The 23672-nt window shown below is 34.3% G+C and overlaps 1 protein-coding gene across 1 annotated transcript in view; it reads right to left on the bottom strand.

Moving 5' to 3' along the window:
* LOC111050290 (matrix metalloproteinase-2) overlaps positions 1-21005 on the bottom strand; it is a 192666-nt gene extending 171661 nt beyond the window's left edge. The window contains 1 exon segment of the mRNA XM_039437242.1: positions 20390-21005. Coding sequence (XP_039293176.1) covers positions 20390-20569 — 180 coding nt within the window. The 5' untranslated portion in view covers positions 20570-21005.
* Positions 21006-23672: the final 2667 nt, after the last annotated feature.

Raw genomic sequence — 23672 nt, 5'->3', positions numbered from 1 at the left:
GATTTAACTTGATTAGTTCAACTTTTTCGGTAGTTTTAGGTTACCTCTCTCAGATTATGATATCTATTATTACACAGATCATATTAATAATATTGTATGTATTCATAAATAAATGATTGATTGCAAAGAAAATGATATTCAAAAGTATTGCTACAACAGTAGAGGAATAGTGTATAGCGCCTGGCTACCTTGACCAATTAAACGCTGAACTTAATTATTGCATAGCAGCTAACGATTCTACCACTTGTCTTGAAAAAGAGTGAAAGTTGATAAGCAAGGTAACCATACAGAAATTCATAATGACTGAATCAAATATTTGAGATATAATGGACTAGAAAACTGTGATCTTGATACTGTCCTTATTGCGCTCATGGACTTAGTGAGTAGGTGGGTTACCCATCTTGAGCACACGCATCCAGTTTACCGTATACTTGGCCAAAATCACAAAACTTATGCATTTGCTTACTTGTTTCAACGCTGTTCAAATGGTTATATCCCATAAATTCACTTGAAGATATTCATTTCTCATAGATGTTCAAATAATTATTTTTAGAATCTAAAAGAGATTTGGTCTTTATAAATTTTGGTACCTTACTAATTTTGATATAGCCTAGTTTCCGTATGGATCATTCGATTCATATGTGTATTGTATTTCGTTAAACAGTCGGTCCCGGTTGAAGTATAACAGTCGTAAGGCCCATTGACGGCTCAAATTATATATCCAGGCGAGTTGGAACTTCCGTCAGGAACTCCCCACCAATAAAAGCCATACGAATATTATTATTATTGGATTTCGTTATTCGTAAAACTGCTTTAAAGGAATGAATTTTCTCAATTATATTATATTTTCATTGTCTACTGCCATAAATATCACCATAAAAGACCCACTCGAATATTTGTGTGGTAGTTTATTCATTGCTCCATACAATGATTTCATTCATTTATATTATACATCGAACTGTGGATAAGAGTGAACAGAATTTACTGATCAAATAAAATCATCTGAAAACTTAACTTCATAAAAGTTAATACAAAAGTACTGGATTAACATTCTTATTATAAATTGTAATACGTATGAAAGATACTGGATAACGTATCAATAATATTCAACAGTGATACAGATGTATTTGCAACAAAATGGAGGAGGAGTCAAACTCAAGCCTACGCTTCCTATTGGCCGACTCGGTCAGAGCTCCCATCGCACCCATTGGTCGACAAGAGCCAATCAGAAGGGAGCATGGAGCTCTATAAAAGCGTGTACCTGAGCAGCAACGTTCATTCTCACTTTGATTGTGAAGGAATAAAGATAATATGGATGGTGTATTTAGCTCACTAATGGATTTCGATAACTTTGATATACTGGGACAACTTCCCAATGAAATTGGATCAATGATATTAAGGTAATTATTATTGATTTTACTTTGCGATTTGGAAAATTAAATTGTATGTTTGGCTATAAATTACTTCTGAGTCAAAACTACTGGTTTCCTTTTTGATTTTGTTTGAAGAATCGCTAATAATTATTTATTCTAATTTTTCAGATATCTGGATGGCGAAAGTTTGTTGAAGGCAGCTACCGTTAGCAAGCGATGGAACAGCTTGTGCAGAGGAGACAAGAAACTGAGACAAAGAGGACGCCAACAACTCAGAATGATGAAGAAGAGGAAGAAGGGGCAGATCTATGGAACACTCAAGAGATCCACCTATGTTCCCGTTGATGAGGTGCCAGCTTTCAGGCCAAAAACCTCCAGGAATATGAATTTAAATATTCAGAACCAGAAACGTACTGCAGGACCAGAAATGGTTATTCCATGCTCTAATGGTAAGTTTCATCTCAATGTTTGAAAACTTATTTTTTATTGATTGCTTTATTTTTGAGGAGTACAATAAGTCAGATTCATCATTTCAAGGTCATGTAATTTTGTGAACGATAGAATAGTATCTTATAAAGTTTTTTCAGTAATATAGTATGAACTAATATTAGTTTTCTTTTTTTTCAGAGAATATTTTGGAGAAGTTGAAAGTCAACAAGGAAAGCATCGTTAGGATGCAGAGGCCTAAGAAGTCACTTTCAAGTCAGCAGAAGAGAAGATTACTGCGACATTAGAATAATGCATGAACTGAAAGTTCATTCACTTTGTACCTAGGCCTAGCCTACTGTAGGAATTGTAAATAATAGATTTTATTGTAAATAGTTTCATATGAATAAATGGTATATAATACGATATCATAGTATTTCTTTGGCTCATACTACCTCAATTCATTCATTATTTTTACAAGAATGACGTCTTCAGCTCTGTATGATTCAGAACTAATTGGTTTTTATCAAACTTCATTTTCAAGATGCTATAGAAACTCCCATCCCAAAGTTGGCCCCCTCAATATGAGGCTCAAATGGCATTTTGATATATCATGAAATCTAATTATGAGGCTAGCTAAGCCCATATTTCTATAAAAACGTCAAACGAGTTTGAGGAAGTTGAAATTTTACCAGATACATACTGTAAAAATTGAAAATAACGAATTTTATTGTTAATATTATCTTATGGATAAATTGTATATTAAAAAATATCATAGTATTTCATTGGCTCAAACTCCCTCAAGAATGAACTGTTTTAGCTGTATTTTCACACAGCTCACTAACATAATCTAATCTTTGGTCCTCCAGAACTCTTGTTACCCCCGAATGTTTTTCATGGTACATGGAAGTATATATCTTTGAATTGATAATTAACAATGTCTCAGGTTTGCATAATTTAGAACTGATTGGTTTCTAACAAGCTTCATTCTCAAGATGCTCTAGAAACTTCCATCATAGTTGGCCCCCTCAATGTGAGGGCAGAATGGCATTCTTATGAAATCCAATTTTTAGGATTTAATCAATTTTAAGTCAAAAAAATTTGGTAAAGTTATAATTCTCCTAGGAAGGTTTCTGCGAAAAGCAAACAGACCAGACCTATAATATCGAATGACATTGACAATGGTAGCAAGGTCATGTCACTGAATGCTTCACATTCTAAAAAATCTTCTAAGGGAGTCCTTTTGCAATTATTATCAGTATACATAATAATTGTCATCCATCCAGGTAAAGGAAGCTCGAATCTGACGATGATAAACTATAGATTCAATAATATTTTAAAAAGCCTTGTTCATGATCGTTCCAATCATAAATGAAGTCTACAGCCTGATTACGTCAATCATAAGATCATCATCACCCGTATATTCACAAAATAGAATATCTCTGCAACTATCATTTATTCAATGATGATACATGTTGAATTTTGCCATCTAGTCGACAACTTATTCATTTTATCGTTTCATCAAGGCTCTGGATTATTACTATTGAATATCAATTTTCCACATCAGTAGTACCAAAATCAGGTGATGTAATTCTCTTTAAGCTATTGTTTGATTTTTGATGAATTCTAGTATTAATTTGTCAAGAAACATACAAAGGTTTAAAATCATTCAGAACTGCTAAAAAATGTCACTCACCTTTACAGTTCAATGACAAGGTCAAGTTCAATCTCTAACGTAACGGTAACCAGTGTTGGAAATCTTGGTTTTTTTTCATTAATTTCAGAGTAGACTAACAAACTATTTGATAAGTATAGGTATCTTATATTAACTAATCTCAACTACTCGTACAATAGTCTTATTCAACTACTGTACTAGAGGCATCCAAAATCAAGGTTTAGCTACTATTACTATGCAGTGTTGCAATTTGAATGTCATGTTCTTCGCCTTACTAAAGTTATTAAGTTGGAAGTTTATGGAGGTATAGCCCAGTTCATATAATGGTACATTTTGGAGTTAACTATGAAAATCTTTGAAGATCTAGGCCATAACTCAATTTAGTGATAAATGAGAACATCGGGAATCATTGGGCGGTGTTACACTTTGAAGGTCAAATTTATAATCTCTCATAACGGTACATAGATGAGGATGATATTAAATTATCAATTTCTGTATCAATTGCAGTGAAAATAATGCAGAACAAACAAACCAATGCTATTGTTACAGAGGAGTGTTGGAGTGGAGAAGGTAAAGTTAACTGATTCAGGAATAAATAAATCACACAGCCATTCATGAATCTCCATCAATAAAAGGCCATTCAAATATTGGTATAATCTTATATCCATCATTCCATACAGTGAATTCATTTATTAACATCATTTATTGATCTGCAAAATATGAGTGGACAAAATTTACTGATAACTTAATCTGAAAATCTAGATCCAAAAACGTTACTGCAAAATCACCATAAAAACATTATCATTATAATAAATATCAAATATACTGTGTTATGCATAAAATGTCTTGTTATACAGAACTATTCACAGCAAAATGGAGGAGGAGTCAAACTCAAGCCTACGCTTCCTATTGGCCGACTCCAAAAGAGTCAAACTTGACTTCATAAGAGTTACTACACAAGTATTGGATAAACATTATTATTATAAATTGTGATACGTATGAAAGATACTGAATTACGTATCAATAATATTCAACAGTGATACAGATGTATTTGCAACAAAATGTAGGAGGAGTCAAACTCAAGCCTACGCTTCCCATTGGCCGACTCCGTCAGACTTGCCATTGCTTCCCATTGGACGTCAAGAGCCAATCAGAAGCGAGCACGAAGATCTATAAAAGCGTGTACCTGAGCTGGACCGATCATTCTCGCTTTGGTTGTGAATGAGTAAAGAGGTAGAAGAAAATATGGATGGTTTATTTAACTCACTGATGGATTTTGATAACTTTGATATACTGGGACAACTTCCCAATGAAATTGGATCAATGATATTAAGGTAATTATTATTGATTTCACTTTGACCCGATTTGTAAGTTGAATTGTATGTTTAGCATTTGAATTACTTCTAGCCTATTGTTTTCTATTTTTAATTTTTGGTAGACTATAATATTGACATGAAGATTATTAATATAGATTTATCTAAATAATAACTTCATAATCCAACTAAGTTTAAATTTTGTGATTGATCAATTATTATTTATTTTGATGTTTCAGATATCTGGATGGCGAAAGTATTCTAAAAGCAGCCACCGTTAGCAAGCGATGGAACAGCTTGTGCAGAGGAGACAAGAAACTGAGACAAAGAGGACGCCAACAACTCAGAATGATGAAGAAGAGGAAGAAGGAGCAGATCTATGGAACACTCAAGAGATCTTCCTATGTTCCCGTTGATGAGGTGCCAGCTTTCAGGCCTAAAACCTCCAGGAATGTGGATTTCAGTATTCAGATCCAAAAACGTACTGCAGAACCTGCAATGGTTATTCCACGCTCCAATGGTAAGTTTTATTGAAATTTTCAAAGTTTATTTTTGGTTGTCAGCTCAATTCTTCAGGAGTATGATGATTTTGAGGTCATATTATTTTGTTTCGATTCAAACACTAATGCGAACAGGAACAGAGTAACTTATAAAATTTTCATGTTTGTAATAGTATAGTATAAACTAATATTGATTGTTTTATTATTTCAGAAATCATTTTGGGGAAGTTGAAAGTCAACATGGAAAGCAGCTTGAAGATTCAGAGGCCTAAAAAGTCAATTTCAAGTCAGCAGAAGAGAAGATTACTGCGACATTAAAATAATGTATGAACTAAAAGTTCATTCGCTTTGTATATACTATAATATTATTGTAAATACTTCAATATTAAATAAATTGTATATGATACGATATCAAGGTATTTCTTTCGCTAACTCCCCTGAATCAGCAAAATACAATATCCAAGTTTAGTAGAAATTGGAGCTATTTGCTTTCTATTGAACTCCATTCTCAATGGATTCTCTGGATAATTTCCTTCTCATAGTTATCTCTTATGAGGGCAGACTGCCAATTTAATATTCATGATGAAATCCATAATTTCACGTCCGAATTTCTCCAAGAAATTTTGTGAGGTCAAAATACTCCTGGAAAGGTTTCTACAAGATTTAGGCTGGACCAGAACTCAGACATCGTTTGACATTGACATCAGTATCAAGGTCATGTCATTTTATACACTCGAATTTTTGTACGAGAATACCTATTGCAATTATCTGCGAAAATTATTATCATTTATTCAAGTTTATTAGAGAATTACGAATCTAATGAGGATAAACTGTAAATTCAAACTTTTTAGGAAAACGTTCATATATAATGCCTAGTTCATTAATCAATTTTGGAAGTAGCCAAGTTAAGGTACAAAATTCTCTGTGAAATATTTCAACTTTTCAGGAAGAAAACGCAAACAGCATTATGCTAAAAGTAAAATTGATCTCCCTTGAAAATAGTTCAAAGCTTGATATAAATGTTACGAAGTTCATGCTTGTTCCAATAAAAGTAGTCTACAGTTTGATTATGTGATACGGACCTACTATACCGTACATACATCATGACCCAAATATTGATAAATTAAGTATCTCACAACTACAACTTTTCATTCAATGATGAAAAACGTTCTGTCAGCAGGTCGACAATACTTATTCAATTTAACGCCAAGTTTTTACAAGGCTTCTACATTATTCAATGTCAGTGTTCCATATCACAAGTACTGAAGTCAGTTGATGAAATTCTCCTTAAAATATTGTTTGAACTTTGATAGATTTAACAAGAAACATGAAAATGTTTAAATTTCTCAAATCATTCGGAACCGCTACAAATTGTCTCTCACGGTTACAGTTCAATGGCAAGGTCAAGTTCCCTCTCTAACGTAACGGTAGCCAGTTAGAAATCTCGCTTTCATCATTAATTTCAGAGTGAACTATCAGAATATTTGGGAGTATACATTCAATTTTCAACAACAATGTTTAATTTAACTACTAGTAATACAAAATCAAGGTTACTATTACTATTCGGTGTTACAGTTTGAAGGCCATGTTTTTTATTTTAGTAATATTATTCAGTTCGAAGTTTTTCGATTATAGTTCATTTTTATTATGATGAATTTTTGAATTAACTGTGAAAGATAACTATTAAGGTATAACTCAATTTAGCAGAAAAAGAAAACATCACGGGTACCATTGAGCGGCGTTATACTTTGAAGGTCAAGTTCATCATCTCTCATAACCATATTCAGTTGGAAATCTTGTTATTATCATGGATATTAGGAATATGAATATCAGAATATTTATCAATTACTGAATCCGTATTCACTTTAACATCCAAACCACTGTTATTCTTACTTAAGGGTGTTGAAGTTTTGAAGGTCAAGTTATTACTTTCACGAATAACTAAACAGTTATTGTAACTAGTCTATGATACGGTATCATTTTCATGAATGTTTGATTCCACAAACCAAATCTTGGATAATATTGCAATGAAATACACAACTAAAACCAATGTGCCTAGAATACATAGAATGTATTCTATGCTTCTAAAGCTATCAATAATGTCCTATGTGAGAGCTCAAAAGAAACCTTTGAGCCAGTTACACACATATCGATTTTTGGATGTACGATATTTTGCCGTCCTTATGAATTTTATTTTGATTAAAAAGATTATGTTTGTCATGTTCCGTTTAATCTGATAGAATTCATGAGGACGGCAAAAACTCGTGCGTCCAAGAATCGATGAGTGTGTAACTGGGTTTACTGGTCAAGAACTTTGGCTTACATTTCCTTCAATCGTGGTAATTTCGACACAAAATTTGTAGTTGTAGCATCGAAAATAATTGAAATTGATAATTACAATATTTCATTACTTTCTACTCCACTAATTATCACGATTTCATTACTTTTGAACAGAATTGCCAAAAAATACAGAAAACATTGTGGCTGCTCTGTCAGAGTTCTGAATAATTAACCGTTGAACTTCCACAGTGACAAAGTCAAATAGTGCAAATTTCATCCACTGATTTCGATAGCAATTCATCCAAACGTGGAATTCGGGGACAAAATTGTGAATATAGAGATAATGTGATTCATAAATAACTGAGTTTAGATTTCCATTGTGGTGGTTCAAAATAATGAATCGCTAACATTGAATTGTGGCAAGGTCAAGTTTCATTCAAAAATTCATATTACAAAAATTGTATGTTTTAATACAACAAAAAATTTGAAGTAACCATGTTTGAAAGCATAATTTTGTATTCAATAATATCATAGAATAACCAATCTCTAATTTAGTTCAATTTATAGTATAATTCCTCTAAGCTATTACATTCTAGTAGGCTATAACACATCAGCACAATAAGAATATTGTGATTTTTAACACAATAAGAGATTTTAAACTTCAAACTAAAAAGCCAGCATCCCTACAAACAACATGAATTATTCACATTAAACAATGATGAAAGCCTGAAACCAATCTTCAGAATTGAATCTAGGCTTATCTGATTCCTATCACATTTTCATACAGCAAAGTTACATGTACTTTGAACAGTTGCAGGCCTACATCCAGGTATTTCAGTCACAACTGAATATTTACAAAGAACTTTGACAGACGTTAATGGGATGTCAACCACCTCTTCCCTTGTAGAAAACACAGAAGTTAATGAGGGCAACCTGCCGTATAGCATATAGATACAGATAAAGTGACAAACTTGTCATACCCACATCACCTGACTGTTTAAATAATTGGTGTTTGAATAATTTACAGTTTACCTCAATTCTTTGACAAACAAAAACCTGTCACTCAAATCAGTCTACTATCAGTATTAATATTTTTCCATTCCTTGAACTCTTTCCACTGTCGGTCTTTGTTTAGAGTGGGTTTCGAACTCCCTCACTCTATACGGTATTTTGCCCGGCGCCAATCAATCACTTTGGATTGATAAAATAATTATTTTACTATAATTTCACTCACTGTGTGGATACTTATATTTCACTCACTGAGCTAATAATAGTATTGAAGAAAAAGATAAAGATAGATAGATCAGGGTCGTGTGTAAGGGAATGTATAAAGTGAAAGGCAAAACAAAGGTTAATTATGAATTTATTATTGAACTTTAAATTTATATGAATTTATAAAAAAATTGATCAAAAATATAGTAATGATTAGATATAAATACAAGATGATTAAGTTTTTGAAAGTACAACAGTTCAAGTTTAATTTTAAACAACAAAATTTAACAAACAGTTCTTATTACTTTTATCAGGTTACTTGAACAATAAGATATAAAATCAAAGTATTGAACAACTCTAGTAAAAAAATATGATTATAGTCAAAAATAAGAGAATTGATAAAGTTTGAAGAATGAATATGATTAGGGGAGCCTTGCTAAAAACTATTATTTGTGCTTAGAAGAAAATTTCAACTGTAAGCTTCAAGAAGTTAATTAAAACTGTATCTACAGATTTGTATTTAGAAGAGCTAAATAATTAAATTTGCTGTTTACTTTGATGCTATGTAATTTGATATACTTATTTGGGCTTTTTAGGGTGGGGTGGTGTGGATTTGAAATGAGAAAAATTGAAAATTCTAAATGCAATCTTTACCTGGCTCAGTCAATTCCCTATAGGATAATTGAAGTCTGAAACCAAAAACTCACTCCTACCCTGAACACTGTCCAAAATCCAAGAGACTCACAGCAACTAACAGCAACTCAACTGCCACTAACTCCCACTCAAATGCCACTAACTTGCAAGGCATGGTCTGCCTGTTTATATACTAGAACCACAATTTTCCACCCCTCATCACCCTTCGCCCTCTAGCTCCGCCTACCCTCAAACTCATCAGCTAATATTCTGCTAACAAACTGGATTCAAATATCAATTTGAATTCACTATAATGTTTATTATGTTAAATCATTTTAAACTATGGCTCCCCTTCATTATTAAAACAAATGATATCATATATTTTATCAATATTTAAACTCTGAAGTTTGGATACTGACAATTGAATGCATTGATTTGATTAATACAGTAGGCTAATCAATCTTATAAATCTAATATAGCAAATACTTCAATAATAAATACATGAAATGAACAAAATACAATGTCATACAGTAATCATTACAATCGAGTTGAATAAATCAAATTAATAAGATACCAATCAATTATTACTTAATTAATTAAGCAGGTTTCTTATACTCATTGTCAACCTGTTTCAATCAAATATACCCAATTTATTCTATTTACAAATTTGTCCTTAGCCTATGAATTCGGATTCAACTAACTTAATTAGCTTATAATAATTATTGAATTATAATTTATTGTACAACATTATTTGTTGAATACTTTATACATATAGCCTAATCTACTTCACGCCCTAATTTATAAATACATTTACTCATATATCATATTCATCGTTTTATGTGATCACCATTCAAATAACTGATCATCAAATAATTGCTTCAATAATATTCATATGCTGACCACGTGGTAAAATTGTAGCATATGCTAACCACGTGGTTACATTGTAAACTAACTTAAATATCTATATTTACTTCTCTCCTAACTATATATCTATATCGCTATTCACAAACTTCATTCACCTGCCATCAACTTATGCTATAGATATATACAAGGGTTGACACAAAGCACAGTGGGCCATGTGGTTTCTATTGTAAACGTGTCTGTGACTGACGTTAGGAATGCTGTTAGCAAATTTCTATGAAAGAATGATTTTGTCTCAAACTACTTTGAAAAGAATAATAACCCCAGTCATCTGGCTAGGTAAGCTATTCAAATGCATTCTCAATAGTTTTGAGAAACGGTTCTTCTTATTATTCTAGCTCTTCGAGCGTTCATATTCCTAAATACAATATGTTCAGAGCACGTGTTGCAACAAATAACATATATCTACAATTTTTAAATTTTAGGAGAGCACATGGTCGCCATTTGTGGCTCATCCTCTTATTGTCAACTTTCTCCTCCTACACCTGCTCCTCATCCCCCACCGCCATTTCCTCCTCATTTCTCCTCCTCTCACGTTACTTCTTGTGCTTCGTTTTCCTACATTTCTTAATATTCATGCTTCCTATCTTCATGTAATCCTCCATGATTCCATTTTTATCTCTTTTCTCCTCATTTTTCACAACCTTTCTCCTCTTCCCCATCCTCTTCTTTTCCCCACCTCTTATTCCTCCACTTTCTTCACATCTTCATCATCCTCCATTGCTCCACATCCTCCTCCACCTTCCCCTCCTCCTTTCTCCTCCTTTTATGCTTCTTGTGCTCCGTTTTCCTAGGTTACATACTTTTCATGCTTTATAAAACATGAATTTATTAATTTTCATGCTTTCTATCTTCATGTAATCCTCATATATTCCATTTTTATATTTCTTATCACTCTTCTCTTCCACAACTTTTCTCTCTCCTCTCCACCAGCCTTTTTTTCCCACCTCTTCTTCCTCCTACTCTTACTCCTCCTCCTACTCCTTCTTCTTCCCATCGTTATAATTTCCTCCTTATACTTCTTCTTCTTCTTCTTCTTCTTCTTCTTCTTCTTCTTCTTCTTCTTCTCTTTTTCTTCTTCTCCTCCTTCTTCTTTCTCTTCTCCGTATTTTTCTTCTTCATCATCACCTTAACCACCACCACTATCATCATCATCATCATCATCTTCTTCTTCTTCTTCTTTTTCTTCTTCTTTGTCTTCTTCTTCTTTTTCTGCTTCTTCTTCCTCTTGCTCTTCCTCTTCCTCTTCCTCTTCCTACTACTCCTACTCTCTACTCTCCCTCCTCGTCCTTCTACTCCTCCTCCTACTCCTTCTCCTCTCCATCATCTTCTACTCCTTCTTCCTCCTATATTTGCCCTTCTCTCCTCTTCCATGTTGTTTTCCCCTTTGAAGGTCGTCAATAACTTTATCAGTAGATAGTGAGTGGATAAAGGGGGAGGGGAAAGAACGATTACTGTCGCTGGTGATAGCTGCCCAGCAGGATAGCCGCGAAGAGACACCCAGACGTCGTTAGATTTACGACTTTTTTATCTTTGCCTGCTTGTTTTTGTTGGGTTTGTTTAGGTTATGCAAGGGGATCTCCTTGCTCCAAAATACAGTATACACAATTCTGACAACGCCCAGGCTTGCCATGTTGTAGCATGCATGGGGCTTTACTTACCGGTGCTTTCCTTCTTGATATTTTCCTTCTTGGTTTCTCTTCTTCATTTACTTATTTTCATCATCGTCTTCTTCGAAAAAATCAATCTTCTTCTGCCGATTTTTTCGAATTTTGGCGATCAGCCTGACAATGGATATATGCAATCCTGAAAAGTTCTGTTGTAGTCTTGGAGAACCAAGAAGGTACGCAGCTTTTTCAGCCATTAGAAATTAATGAGTGGATTTATTTCTTATACTAGATATAAAGCATAAATATGGGCTTATATTCTGTATATGATACCTGTTGAGAGATCACCCCAGGAGTTTCACTTTGGCTTTTTATTTATTGTCTTCCTTCATTTCCATATTCTCTCTCCCATCAACTAACACAACTTCTCTTGTTCTTCACATCATTCTTCTTTTCCCCTTTTTCTTGTAGTTCCCTCTTTATTCCCTTCTGTCATAAAATTACAGAGGAATCTACTTCCAGTTCCCTTCTACCATTATCATAACATTATTTTCCTATGAATTGACATATAATCAATTAGTATTATTAATTATGAATCTAATAACTCATGACATCATTGATTTGACATTAATTGAACTCAATTACATCAATTCTATCAATTTGATAAAATAATATTTCCAATGCAATGTTCAATGAGACAATACAATGTTCATGCCAAAGGTACAATAAATACACGTCCTATACTACTCACAAGAATTCAATACAAATCAAATAGTTAATCTTCGCCAAGTAGGGCTCAAGGCATGTCCTAAATTCCTTACAAAACTTAAACTCAAATCAAGAGGTAAACTGCTCACGAATTTCACCAACTAGTAGTGGTTTCCAATCTCAACATTAAGGCCAGGTTAAAAGCCGGTTGAATTTTAACTGTGATCAATTTCTCGAGAACCAATCAGAGAAGCCGTCTTTTCTAAAAAGCCTTCTCTGATTGGTTCTCGTGGAATTAATTAAGGTTATAAAATTCAAGAGGAATCTACTTCCATTTCCCTTCTACCATTATCATAACATTATTTTCCTATGAATTGACATATAATCAATTAGTATTATTAATTATGAATCTAATAACTCATGACATCATTGATTTGACATTAATTGAACTCAATTACATCAATTCTATCAATTTGATAAAATAATATTTCCAATGCAATGTTCAATGAGACAATACAATGTTCATGCCAAAGGTACAATAAATACACGTCCTATACTACTCACAAGAACTCAATTCAAATCAAATAGTTAGCCCTCCGCCAAAATGGGGCTCAAGGCATGTCCTAAATTCCTTACAAAACTTAAAGTCAAATCAAGAGGTAAACTGCTCACCAATTACACCAACTACTAGTGGTCTCCAATCTCAACACTAAGGCCAGGTTAAAAGCCAGTTAAATTTTAACTTTGATCAATTTCTCGAGAATCAATCAGAGAAGCCGTCTTTTCTAAACGACATTCTCTAATTGGTTCTCGTGGAATCAATCAAGGTTTATTCATTTAGTTAGTTAATCATTGAATTATACAACTTATAGAAAAGTACCACAGGCTTTATGCCCAAAACGGTTCCAATTAAGGTTAAGATTTAACCGGTTTTTGTGCAACCGGTACTCACTCTCACGCCCTAACCATAGAATATAACGATGAATAGGACAATAGTATAAGTTTCCTCTGCCCTCTGTGCTGGATTCCCATATATCAATATCAGTGAAAGTGTCCGGCACAATGAGAATATGATTCCCATAACTTCTATTGGAACTATTCATACACGCTCGTCCAGGCTGAGTGGGAATAGTCCCATTAGAACTCATGGGAATTATACTCCTATTTTCACTGTAGCGAAAACGTACACTGATATGTGGGAATCTGCCTTTAATCTGTGTCACACGACATTACTCGCAACAGGCTCCATGCCAGAACAACATTCTACTGGAATAAAAAAGATGTCGCTCATCGCACATCGCCCCTATCAACGACATCATTAAAACGAAGGTCGGAAACCGCGAATTGTGGAGGCTCGCTGACATAACCTCAAATTATATTATCAAAGAGCGTTCAGTGAACGTATGTTGAGTTGGATGTTCGAAATAGAATGTTTGAATACTGTACTATACCATAGAGCAACAATAGCGTAAGTTATGCTATTGTTTCTTAGGTATTTGTATTTGCTATTGTTTCTATAGTAACTTATGCCATTGTTTCTCTATGACTATACCAACGTTTAGAATGTTTGAATACTGTACTATACCATAGAGCAACAATAGCGTAAGTTATGCTATATTGTTTCTTAGGTATTTGTATTTGCTATTGTTTCTATTGTAACTTATGCTATTGTTTCTCTATGACTATACCAACGTTTGAATACCAACGTTTAGAATGTTTGAATACTGTACTATACCATAGAGCAACAATAGCGTAAGTTATGCTATTGTTTCTTATGTATTTGCTATTGTTTCTATTGTAACTTATGCCATTGTTTCTCTATGACTATACCAACGTTTAGAATGTTTGAATACTGTACTATACCATAGAGCAACAATAGCGTAAGTTATGCTATATTGTTTCTTAGGTATTTGTATTTGCTATTGTTTCTATTGTAACTTATGCTATTGTTTCTCTATGACTATACCAACGTTTGAATACCAACGTTTAGAATGTTTGAATACTGTACTATACCATAGAGCAACAATAGCGTAAGTTATGCTATTGTTTCTTATGTATTTGCTATTGTTTCTATTGTAACTTATGCTATTGTTTCTCTATGACTATACCAACGTTAGTAGACAGAAATAACTTTGTCTACTAACTTTGGTACTATGCAGTATTGTATAGGCTATTAGTATATTTCACATAAACTGAACAATATATACTGGGATTTGGTACTAATTTATTGAGCATCATCGTCGTATACTGTACTGTGAAGAAACACACTGCACAGACAATACACTGTACCATACAGAAACAATAGCATAAGTAGATATCCCATGGTATAGGGCGTTTATGACGCAACTTTTACTGTTATCTCAAGCTGATAGTCCACTAGTTCTTTCCTGTGAAGCTTTATGACACTGATAGTCTCTCATATTGTGCCGTTCATAAACTCTTACCCGGTCAAAACAGTAAAAATCGACAGTAATCGGCTTGAGATAACAGTAAAAGTTGCGACATGAACGCCCTATACCATGGGATATCTACTTACGCTATTGTGTCTCTATGACTGTACATACAATCTTTTTTCTTTAGGGCTACTTTTAATATGAATAATTTAAAAGGGTACTGAGATTTGTATTCTTATTTATACTGTACATACATTAAAATACTAGTAAGCCCCCCAGGCTAGAGAACTCGCTAATGAACTATTGTACCGTACCGATTTCGACCCAACGAACAATACTACGTACAAAATAACTTTTGACTTGGAAAAATATGCGGTAAAGAGGAATGAGGGGAGATCAGCCAATCACTGTGATGGATAGAGTCAAAGGTAGAAGCGCAGTTGCCAATTTGTCGATTAGAGTCAGTCGACTGAAGGCTTTTAGAGAGGAAACTTTGTAAGTTTATCATGAGCGCTTGAATACTCACTAGAAATTGGAGAATGCTTGCCGTTTCAGAACGGCAACATCACCGCTGTTGTCTCTACCTCTGTATGCCTTCTTTGCTGCGCATGTCCCTCCTAAGTCTGAAGTAATTTTGTAAGGAGTATAGACTATGGATTATGAAGGTTCAAAGAAAATATATTAAAAATATGACGTTGATTGATAAAACCAATCAAAAGTAACCGACTTACACACAAACGGACAAATGGCTAGCTACATACACATCGATTTCTGTTCGTATGATATTTTTTCGTTCTTATAAATTCTATTGAATTAAACAGATGATTTCAAACAGATGATGTATGTCAAGTTCCGTTTAATCTGATAGAATTCATAAGTACGGAAAAATATAGTACGAACAAAAATCGATTTGTGTGTGCAGGGCTTAAGGCTCGAGTCACCAGTAAGAAATCACAACGCTTGTTCAATACAATACAATATTAAAAGTGATAATTTTCCTTTTCTATTATTTATAATGAATTATTACTTTCCTTGCCCTATTACCATAGGTAAGGAAAATATTGCTTTCCAAAAAAAATAAGGTACCCTAATTTCAAGTTTTCTATACGTTTCATTACTTTCCTTGCCCTATTACAATAGGTAAGGAAAGTATTGCTTTCCAAAAAAAAATTAAGGTACCTTTATTTCAAGTTTTCTATACGTTCCAAGGTCCCCTGAGTCCAAAAACATGATTTTTTTCATAATGTTCAGTTACTGTATATGAAAGTGTTGAATTCTATGTAGGAGAAAATGGCTCAATGTTTTGTGGATTAATTCAAGTACTTTATTAATTGATTGATTCATATAATGAGTATATCCTAGAAATGATAGGGAGAGAAAAATAATGTAACCTTGTGCTATTCCTCTCCCAAATTAAGATAAGGTTATACAGGTCTTGTAGTTTTCACTCCACAGAATACTTAATTATTTTCACAAAGTAGATTTTTAAATTTAGATGCTTCAAAACCAAACATGGAAGAAATATATTTCACATTATTATCACTGAAATAGGAAATATTCACATGTAAAAGAAATAATTTAGCAGGACCAAAAAAAAACAAACTTAATATTCTTTAAACTTTATACTTCAACTTCGTATATAATATATGCTGTACAAATTATTGTACTACACACTGCTCTATCTAGGCTATAGTGAGTTTCTATCAGGATTGACAATGCTTGGAATTCTGTTAACAATTCTGTTATTCAGAATGCTGACAGTATGAAGTGAATCTGATTAAATTTTGTTCAACATGTTGTTACTCAGTGAGAATGATTAATTCATTTGTGTGGAGAGGGGAGGCGGAGACTAACTAAAATTTTTGCAGTCAAGTTCAATGTTCGTTCATTGTAATATATGTGTCTATATGCTACATGCTACATACTGTGTATATACATAATGTACTACATACTGTTCTCTACACTGCTAATTGTGCACTATGGTCTTAAACTGGTAAATGAGAGAGTTGTTTTGTAGAGAGGGGAGTTGACTCAATTTTGGCAGCTAGACTGAATATGAGTCAAGTTAAGTGTCAATGCACTAAGCCTTGCATTGGTCGGGGTGCTGCTAGTTAAATATAGATCGCTTTTTAAGCGGAAGAAAAAGGAAGCTATGCATAAGGGAGATGATAATGATAAGTTTGATGATGTAGACTGTTGGGGAAGGAATAGATTATTTGATGAGGAAGAAGGAGGAGATGATGATGAAGAAGAAGAAGAAGACGAAGATGAAGAAGAAGAAAAGCATGTACAAGAAAAACAGGGATAAAAAACTAGGAATATAACAAGGAACTTAGAACTTCTCTTTAAACCTCTAGATATTCCAAATTTTAATCAAAACAAGACTGATAAAGACGAAGTTCTGAAACAAGCTTTCCCTCATCAATGTAAAATATTACATTGTTCTCATCAATTTAAATATGTAATAAAGTTGGATTCTCTACTCTTTCAATTCTATCAGTGTTTCCTCACGATTACCCTGCTTTCCAATCAATATCACCAATAGCCTCCCAAAAAGTATTCAAATCTCCTACTGATTAGAACACCATTGCCTTTTCCCATGAAAAAAATTGGATTTTACTCGTATTGTCTCCACTATAAGAGTATTTTTACTCTTTTATTTACTCTGCTTATACTCAATCAACTCTCCATAATGGGAGACTCTCACCAATAACCGTTAAAATGCTATAAATGATGGTACGAAACCCAACTTAAGGTTCACTCTCTCTCTCTCTAATCATCATCGTCCGTCTCATGGTGACACACAAACTCACAAACTCACAAACTCACGTGGGCATCATCTGTATCATTACCCACGCACAAGCCTAGAGCTCAAGTAGGCATCATCCCTAGCATTACCCACGCACAAGCCTAAAGCTCATGAAGACATCATCCCTATCATTACCCACGCAAAAGCCAAGAGCACATGTAGGTAACGTCTGTCGCATTACCCTCGTAGAAGCCCAGAGCTCATGTGGGCATCATCAGTCTAATTAGCCACGCACATAACCTAGAGCTCATGTGGGCATCATCCGTGTCATTACCCACGCACAAGTCTAGAGCTCATGTGGGCATCATCCGTCTCATTACCCACGCACAAGCCTAGAGCTCAAGTAGGCGTAACCGTCCCATTACCCACGCACAAGCCTACAATTTACGTGGGCATCATCAGTCTCATTACACACGCACACGCCTAGAGCTCATGTGGGTACCGACCGTCTAATTAAACATGCACAAGCCTACAGCTTACGTGGTTATCATCCGTCTCATTACACACGCACAAGCCTAGAGCTAATGTGGGCATCATCCGTCTAATCAACCACACACACAAGCCTACAGCTTACGTGGGCATCATCCATCTCATTATACACGCACAACCTTAGAGCTCATGTAGGCATCATCCGTCTCATTACCCATGCACAAGCCTAGAGCCCTTGTGGGCATCATCCTCAGCAAAAAATAGTCCATCAATCGTTCACCGACAGCTTACAACAGAAGGGTGTAATTCTACATAAGCCACGGCCCACAGACTGACAACACCGGAAGCCAAACTAAACTCAGGCTATTCTCTGATCCATTACAAGCTGTCAGCATTGATTAAATGGGAAGCAGTGATGCCACTTATGCTGCATACTGCTAGTTTGAAGATTATAGAGATTCACTCCATACTGTCAGGATTGGTTGAATGGGTAGCAGTGATGCAATTTATGCGGAATACTGCTAGTTTAAAGTGAACCCCACTGGGGGAATCAGTAAACTGAGACTCTATTTACGGGCGGTAAATTTCAAAGCGACTTGTGCTTCTCCCAGATTTCAAGTAAACAAACGCGTTCTATGTTCGCTCCAGATTAACATTGACTATCCTCTATGATGAGATTCACTTCAAACCGTCAGTATCCGTTTAGATGAGAATCTTTGGTGGTATTTATAAGGAATGCTGACAGATTTCAAGTGGATTCCACTTTTTAGCGTGATAGGATCTTTCGTAATTGATAGGACATGATTGATTTTTACTACCATGAATAATATTTTATAGGCCTATAATTTGTACATAATCTATCATTGGAATACAAGGTGGCATGCCAAATGACCGATTCCCATTTGGTCGAAATTATTATTTTGTCGCAAAAGATCGAAAATTGAAGAATCCCAAATGGTAGAATTGAAACTTGTACTTTCCCAAATGGTCGAATCCCAAATGATCGAAAATTTTTAATAGTAATCCCATTTGGCCGAAAATCTCAGCTGTCGCAAAAGGTCGAAGATTTGATTTTCCCATCTGACCGATTCTCAAACAGTCGAATCCCATTTGATAGAAAAATGTTGTAGTTCGTCGCAATTGATCGGCTCGATGGACTCATCGGCTAGATGGGATTCGACCATATGGGAAAGTATACTCTTCGACCTTTTGGGATTCGGTCAGATGGGACCCCACGGAATAGAATCTCAGTTAGATATTGTGGAACTCCTTAATAGATACAACTACTGTTAAATATTCTCAATCCGTTCTTGTATTACACTGGACTAGTAATACTAAAAAGTACGGTTGAAAATATGATTGGGGAAGCGACGAAACTCAATAAAAAGCGGAGTTTACAGTATTCAATGCTTTTATGTATCTGGGAACTTTTTCATGAAAATCTAAAAGCTTTGTAGGATACTACAGGGAAAATGTTGGATGAAATGATAAGAATTTCTAAACAGTAGCTCTATACACGGTTTCTATATCGTTATATTGTTTCCTTCTCGAGAGCCCATGGATGATAGAATGATGAGCTATATGATAATTGCATATGTCCTGTGTTTGTGAGGCTCTTTCCTGTTTCTCCAGACGTCTAGACTTCCATGAAACAGAATTATTTTCCTGATTCTATTTTTAATATTATTTTATGAATGATTAAATCCGGTTGCATGAACGGTTACTCAATTTCAACCGTTATTAAATGACGGTTCAATGGCACGTGAAGCAATGACATTGATTGATTGATTTAGAAGATAGATTTTTTAGTGGTTGACGTCTTCAATCAGCACTCAATCAGGGTTAAATTTCATGAATTATTCGTGCAACCGGGCTAATGTGATAAGAAGAAAGTGTAGTATTGCAGTAACTTCACAATACAAGTTAATACGAATACAAAACACAAAAGAGACTTAACAACAATAATTTTAACAAGAGAATATACCATGAAATCATGAGCAAAACAAGTAATATTTAATAATGATCATTCCTTGCACTCAAAATGTTGTTCGAGTTACTACCACAGAAAAATCAATAATAAATAAGAGTATTTTTTTTTTTGAAAACTCACCAACTTATTATCCATCTCAGGAGCCTCCCGTCCAGTCGACCTCCTCGGCATAGCGTCTCCGACCGACGAGGCGAACGCAAGAACTCCGACAATGACCGCAAAGAACTCCCCAACTCTCCAGTCCGTTCTCCATTTTTTGTTCGGCACATTTTCCGATGACAGAGAGCACGCATGACACATTTCCCAACTGGTTGTGACGCGGTCGTGTCACGTTGTCACGTGATTTCAGTTAGAACGCAGCCGAACTGACGCAATCATCTGCCGACAGCGACTGACGTAGACTGACGGTCCTTGTCGGTGTCAGCTGACTTCATTTTGAAGAGTTAGGAACGGGGTAACAACTGAAACGCATGAGAGGGGTGTGATTGTCACTGAAAAATCGTTGACAAGTAAAAAACTGCTGGCCCTTCTTCAATCTTCTATGTAAAATTGTTTGTTTCAAAGTATCTTGCTTTGTTTCCAAGTGTACCTTGTTTTGCACCCAAGTGTTTCTTCTTTGTATTCAAGTGTACTTTTTTCACCTGATTGTTTGATTTCCTTGTGAATGTACAAGTGAATGATTGCCCAGTGAATGTACAAGAAAAAACTCAAACTAGAGCGTCTATTGGTTGGTCTGGAAAATTGATTGTCTCGGATCTTTTACCTTGATTTTTATCCAAGTATAGGTACCTTGTTTTGAGAATTGTATAAAATTATTATTTCAATCCTTTCACTCAGAATGTTGTGGTTTTTTGTCACTTTCACTTGCAAATCTGTTGATATTTGTTTGATAGTACGGGATTGTTTGATTGATTCGATCGTTGCACTGAAAATGTAGTTTTCTGTCACTTCCACTAGAGATTTAGTTGATATTTTGTTCAATTGTCTAGTAATTTGCACCAAGATTAAGAAGAAACTACATCTAGAAGAGAGTTGTTCTCCTTCGATGCTCCTAATCAAGCTCCGATTGTTTTGTAATACTTGTACTTTGTCTTGTAAGTCTTTCTTTGTTTGTACCTGATTGTTTGATTGACTTATCTTGTACCTAATTGTCTAAGGAACAGCAAGTAAAGAAAACTGAATTATCCTTTGGTTACTCCTTTCTAAAAACTGTTAGTACCTTGTCCCATGTTTTGCACCTAATTGTTCGATTGTTTTGTATTTTTCACTTACTTTCCAACTAAAAGTTGAATGTTGTTACAATTCTTCTCACCAGAGATTTTTGGCTCTCCCAATATTAAAGTTCCTTGAGTATCTCGAATGAAGCCTTGGAGTTAATTTTTATAATAACTGCTCAACGATAGTTCAATCACTTATAAACGATGAAAGTTCACTGTTTTTCAAAATTTGTTCACTGTTTCATTTTATAACTCTTGCTCTGATTGGTTGCTAGAATGAATTGATTCACATTGATTTGCATGGGATTCACACGTATTTCGTAACTTTTTATCTTGAGAGAGTATACTTTTGTGAATCTAGAGGGCACATCAATATTGATAATCTAAATCTTAGAATTGATAATGTTCTGGAAAACTCAGTCTTGAGATTGTCTTGTCGTTAGTAAAATTACGTTTTGTTGTTTATTTTGTCAATTCGAGTCTCTCGTCTTGAATTGAATAAGATACAACAACATTCAATCTATTGGTACATATTTCTGCCATTTTAGGTTCGAATTTTGTCACAACTGTTCCACTTATTAATGTCTTCTTGAAGGATTTTCAACAGACATAGTTTGATCACTACCAACACTTTGATCTAAAAAAGAGTTCAACTTAGATAAAACTTGAGTTCCAAAAATGTTCCATCTGAGGTATTTCATTGATACATTTTGATTGCCAAAAATTATTTCCGCAATTGATTGTCAGAGTTTCTCACATAATCTATTTAGAGATGATTTGAAAGTCAATTTTGTATTAAATCTTCAACTTAATATTTGCCGATTTTTAGGAGCGTTGTTGAGAACTGTAAGCAGAAGCTAGTAAGTGAAATATGTCTAGAATTAATAAATTAATTTACTGGAATGCAATAGCCCAAAAATATAGACTGCAAATTTTGGGAGATAATCATAGAATTTTCCCAGGCAAATGGGTACATTACTATAGAGATGATACTATGTTATTATCTATCTAATTCATTAATACTCGTATGAATACTTCTATAGAATGAAGATTCCTAGGATACATCATTTTAGGTGCATTGCATAAAATCTATTACTTTTATATATTTTTTTGGAATCTAATTAAAGAATGTCATCAGCGTTGATTGCTTTTTATTCATGTCAAATGTCAAATTAATGAATTGAATGATGATAGAATGGAATAATACTAGGCCTACTATGAAAATAGAAACCATAGAACAATTCTACAGTTTCTCTGGAGACTGTCAAATTTGTTTAAATAATTTACCAAAAAATATCACCAGCTCAACTATGGTAGACAAACTTAGAAGGGTGCTTTGAGAAATTGTTAATGTAATATTATTTTCCCTGATTTGAAAGGGTAGTCAAGGGAACATGATAATGTAATTGGTTTGTAATGACTACGCCCAGTAATTACCTAATTGAAATGACAGTACTTGAGTTAATTAGTCATGATTCCAATTGAATAACTTGGAAATTGCACCAGCTTGTCTCCTGATTGAGATAACTTTCCCAACTAGATTCTCTTGATTATTCAGTTCATAATTGCAAATCACAATAAATCACCAATTTCCATTAACTATTAGTACCTGTCTCAAAAGTTCAAAGTGTATAGGTATATCTATCCCCTCTTTTATAAAATTGAATATCTAAGCTACCAATAGCAAATTTTCTATCTGATATCTATCTGCATCAATAACCAACTTAATCTCCTTTTTCCAATTTGCAAATTGTATTTCCTATCCTATAAACCTCCTTCTTCCAATTTTCTCTAGGCGTGGTCAACTTGTATTCATCAATCATAACTAGCACTTCCATGATACAATTTTGAATCTAATAATCAATGAATGAAGCCTAGCAACGAATTGGAGGCACGGAAGCAGAATGAGAAATTAATACAGACGTAAAGGTAGTAGAGGGTAGGGAGAACCAATACAAACAGGAAACGTACAATACGGATAAAGATAGAATTGGATAAGTCTGTTTTGAAGAAAATGGAATGTGAAGATGGCAGGGGGGAAGAAATCGTATGAAATAGGAGGGAGAGAAGAATATGACAGCAGGAATAAGGGAAAACGAGAGTGAAATGTATCAAGAGTATAAGTGGAGAAGACAAAACGAAATTGAGTAGAAAAACAAAGCAGAATGTAGGAGAAGATAGTGAAA

This window comes from Nilaparvata lugens, chromosome 10 (genome assembly GCF_014356525.2).
Source record: "Nilaparvata lugens isolate BPH chromosome 10, ASM1435652v1, whole genome shotgun sequence".
NCBI classification, from domain to species: Eukaryota; Metazoa; Arthropoda; class Insecta; order Hemiptera; family Delphacidae; genus Nilaparvata; species Nilaparvata lugens.
The sequence above is the reverse complement of the archived record's forward strand: the minus strand, read 5'-3'. Positions and strand labels throughout refer to the sequence as shown.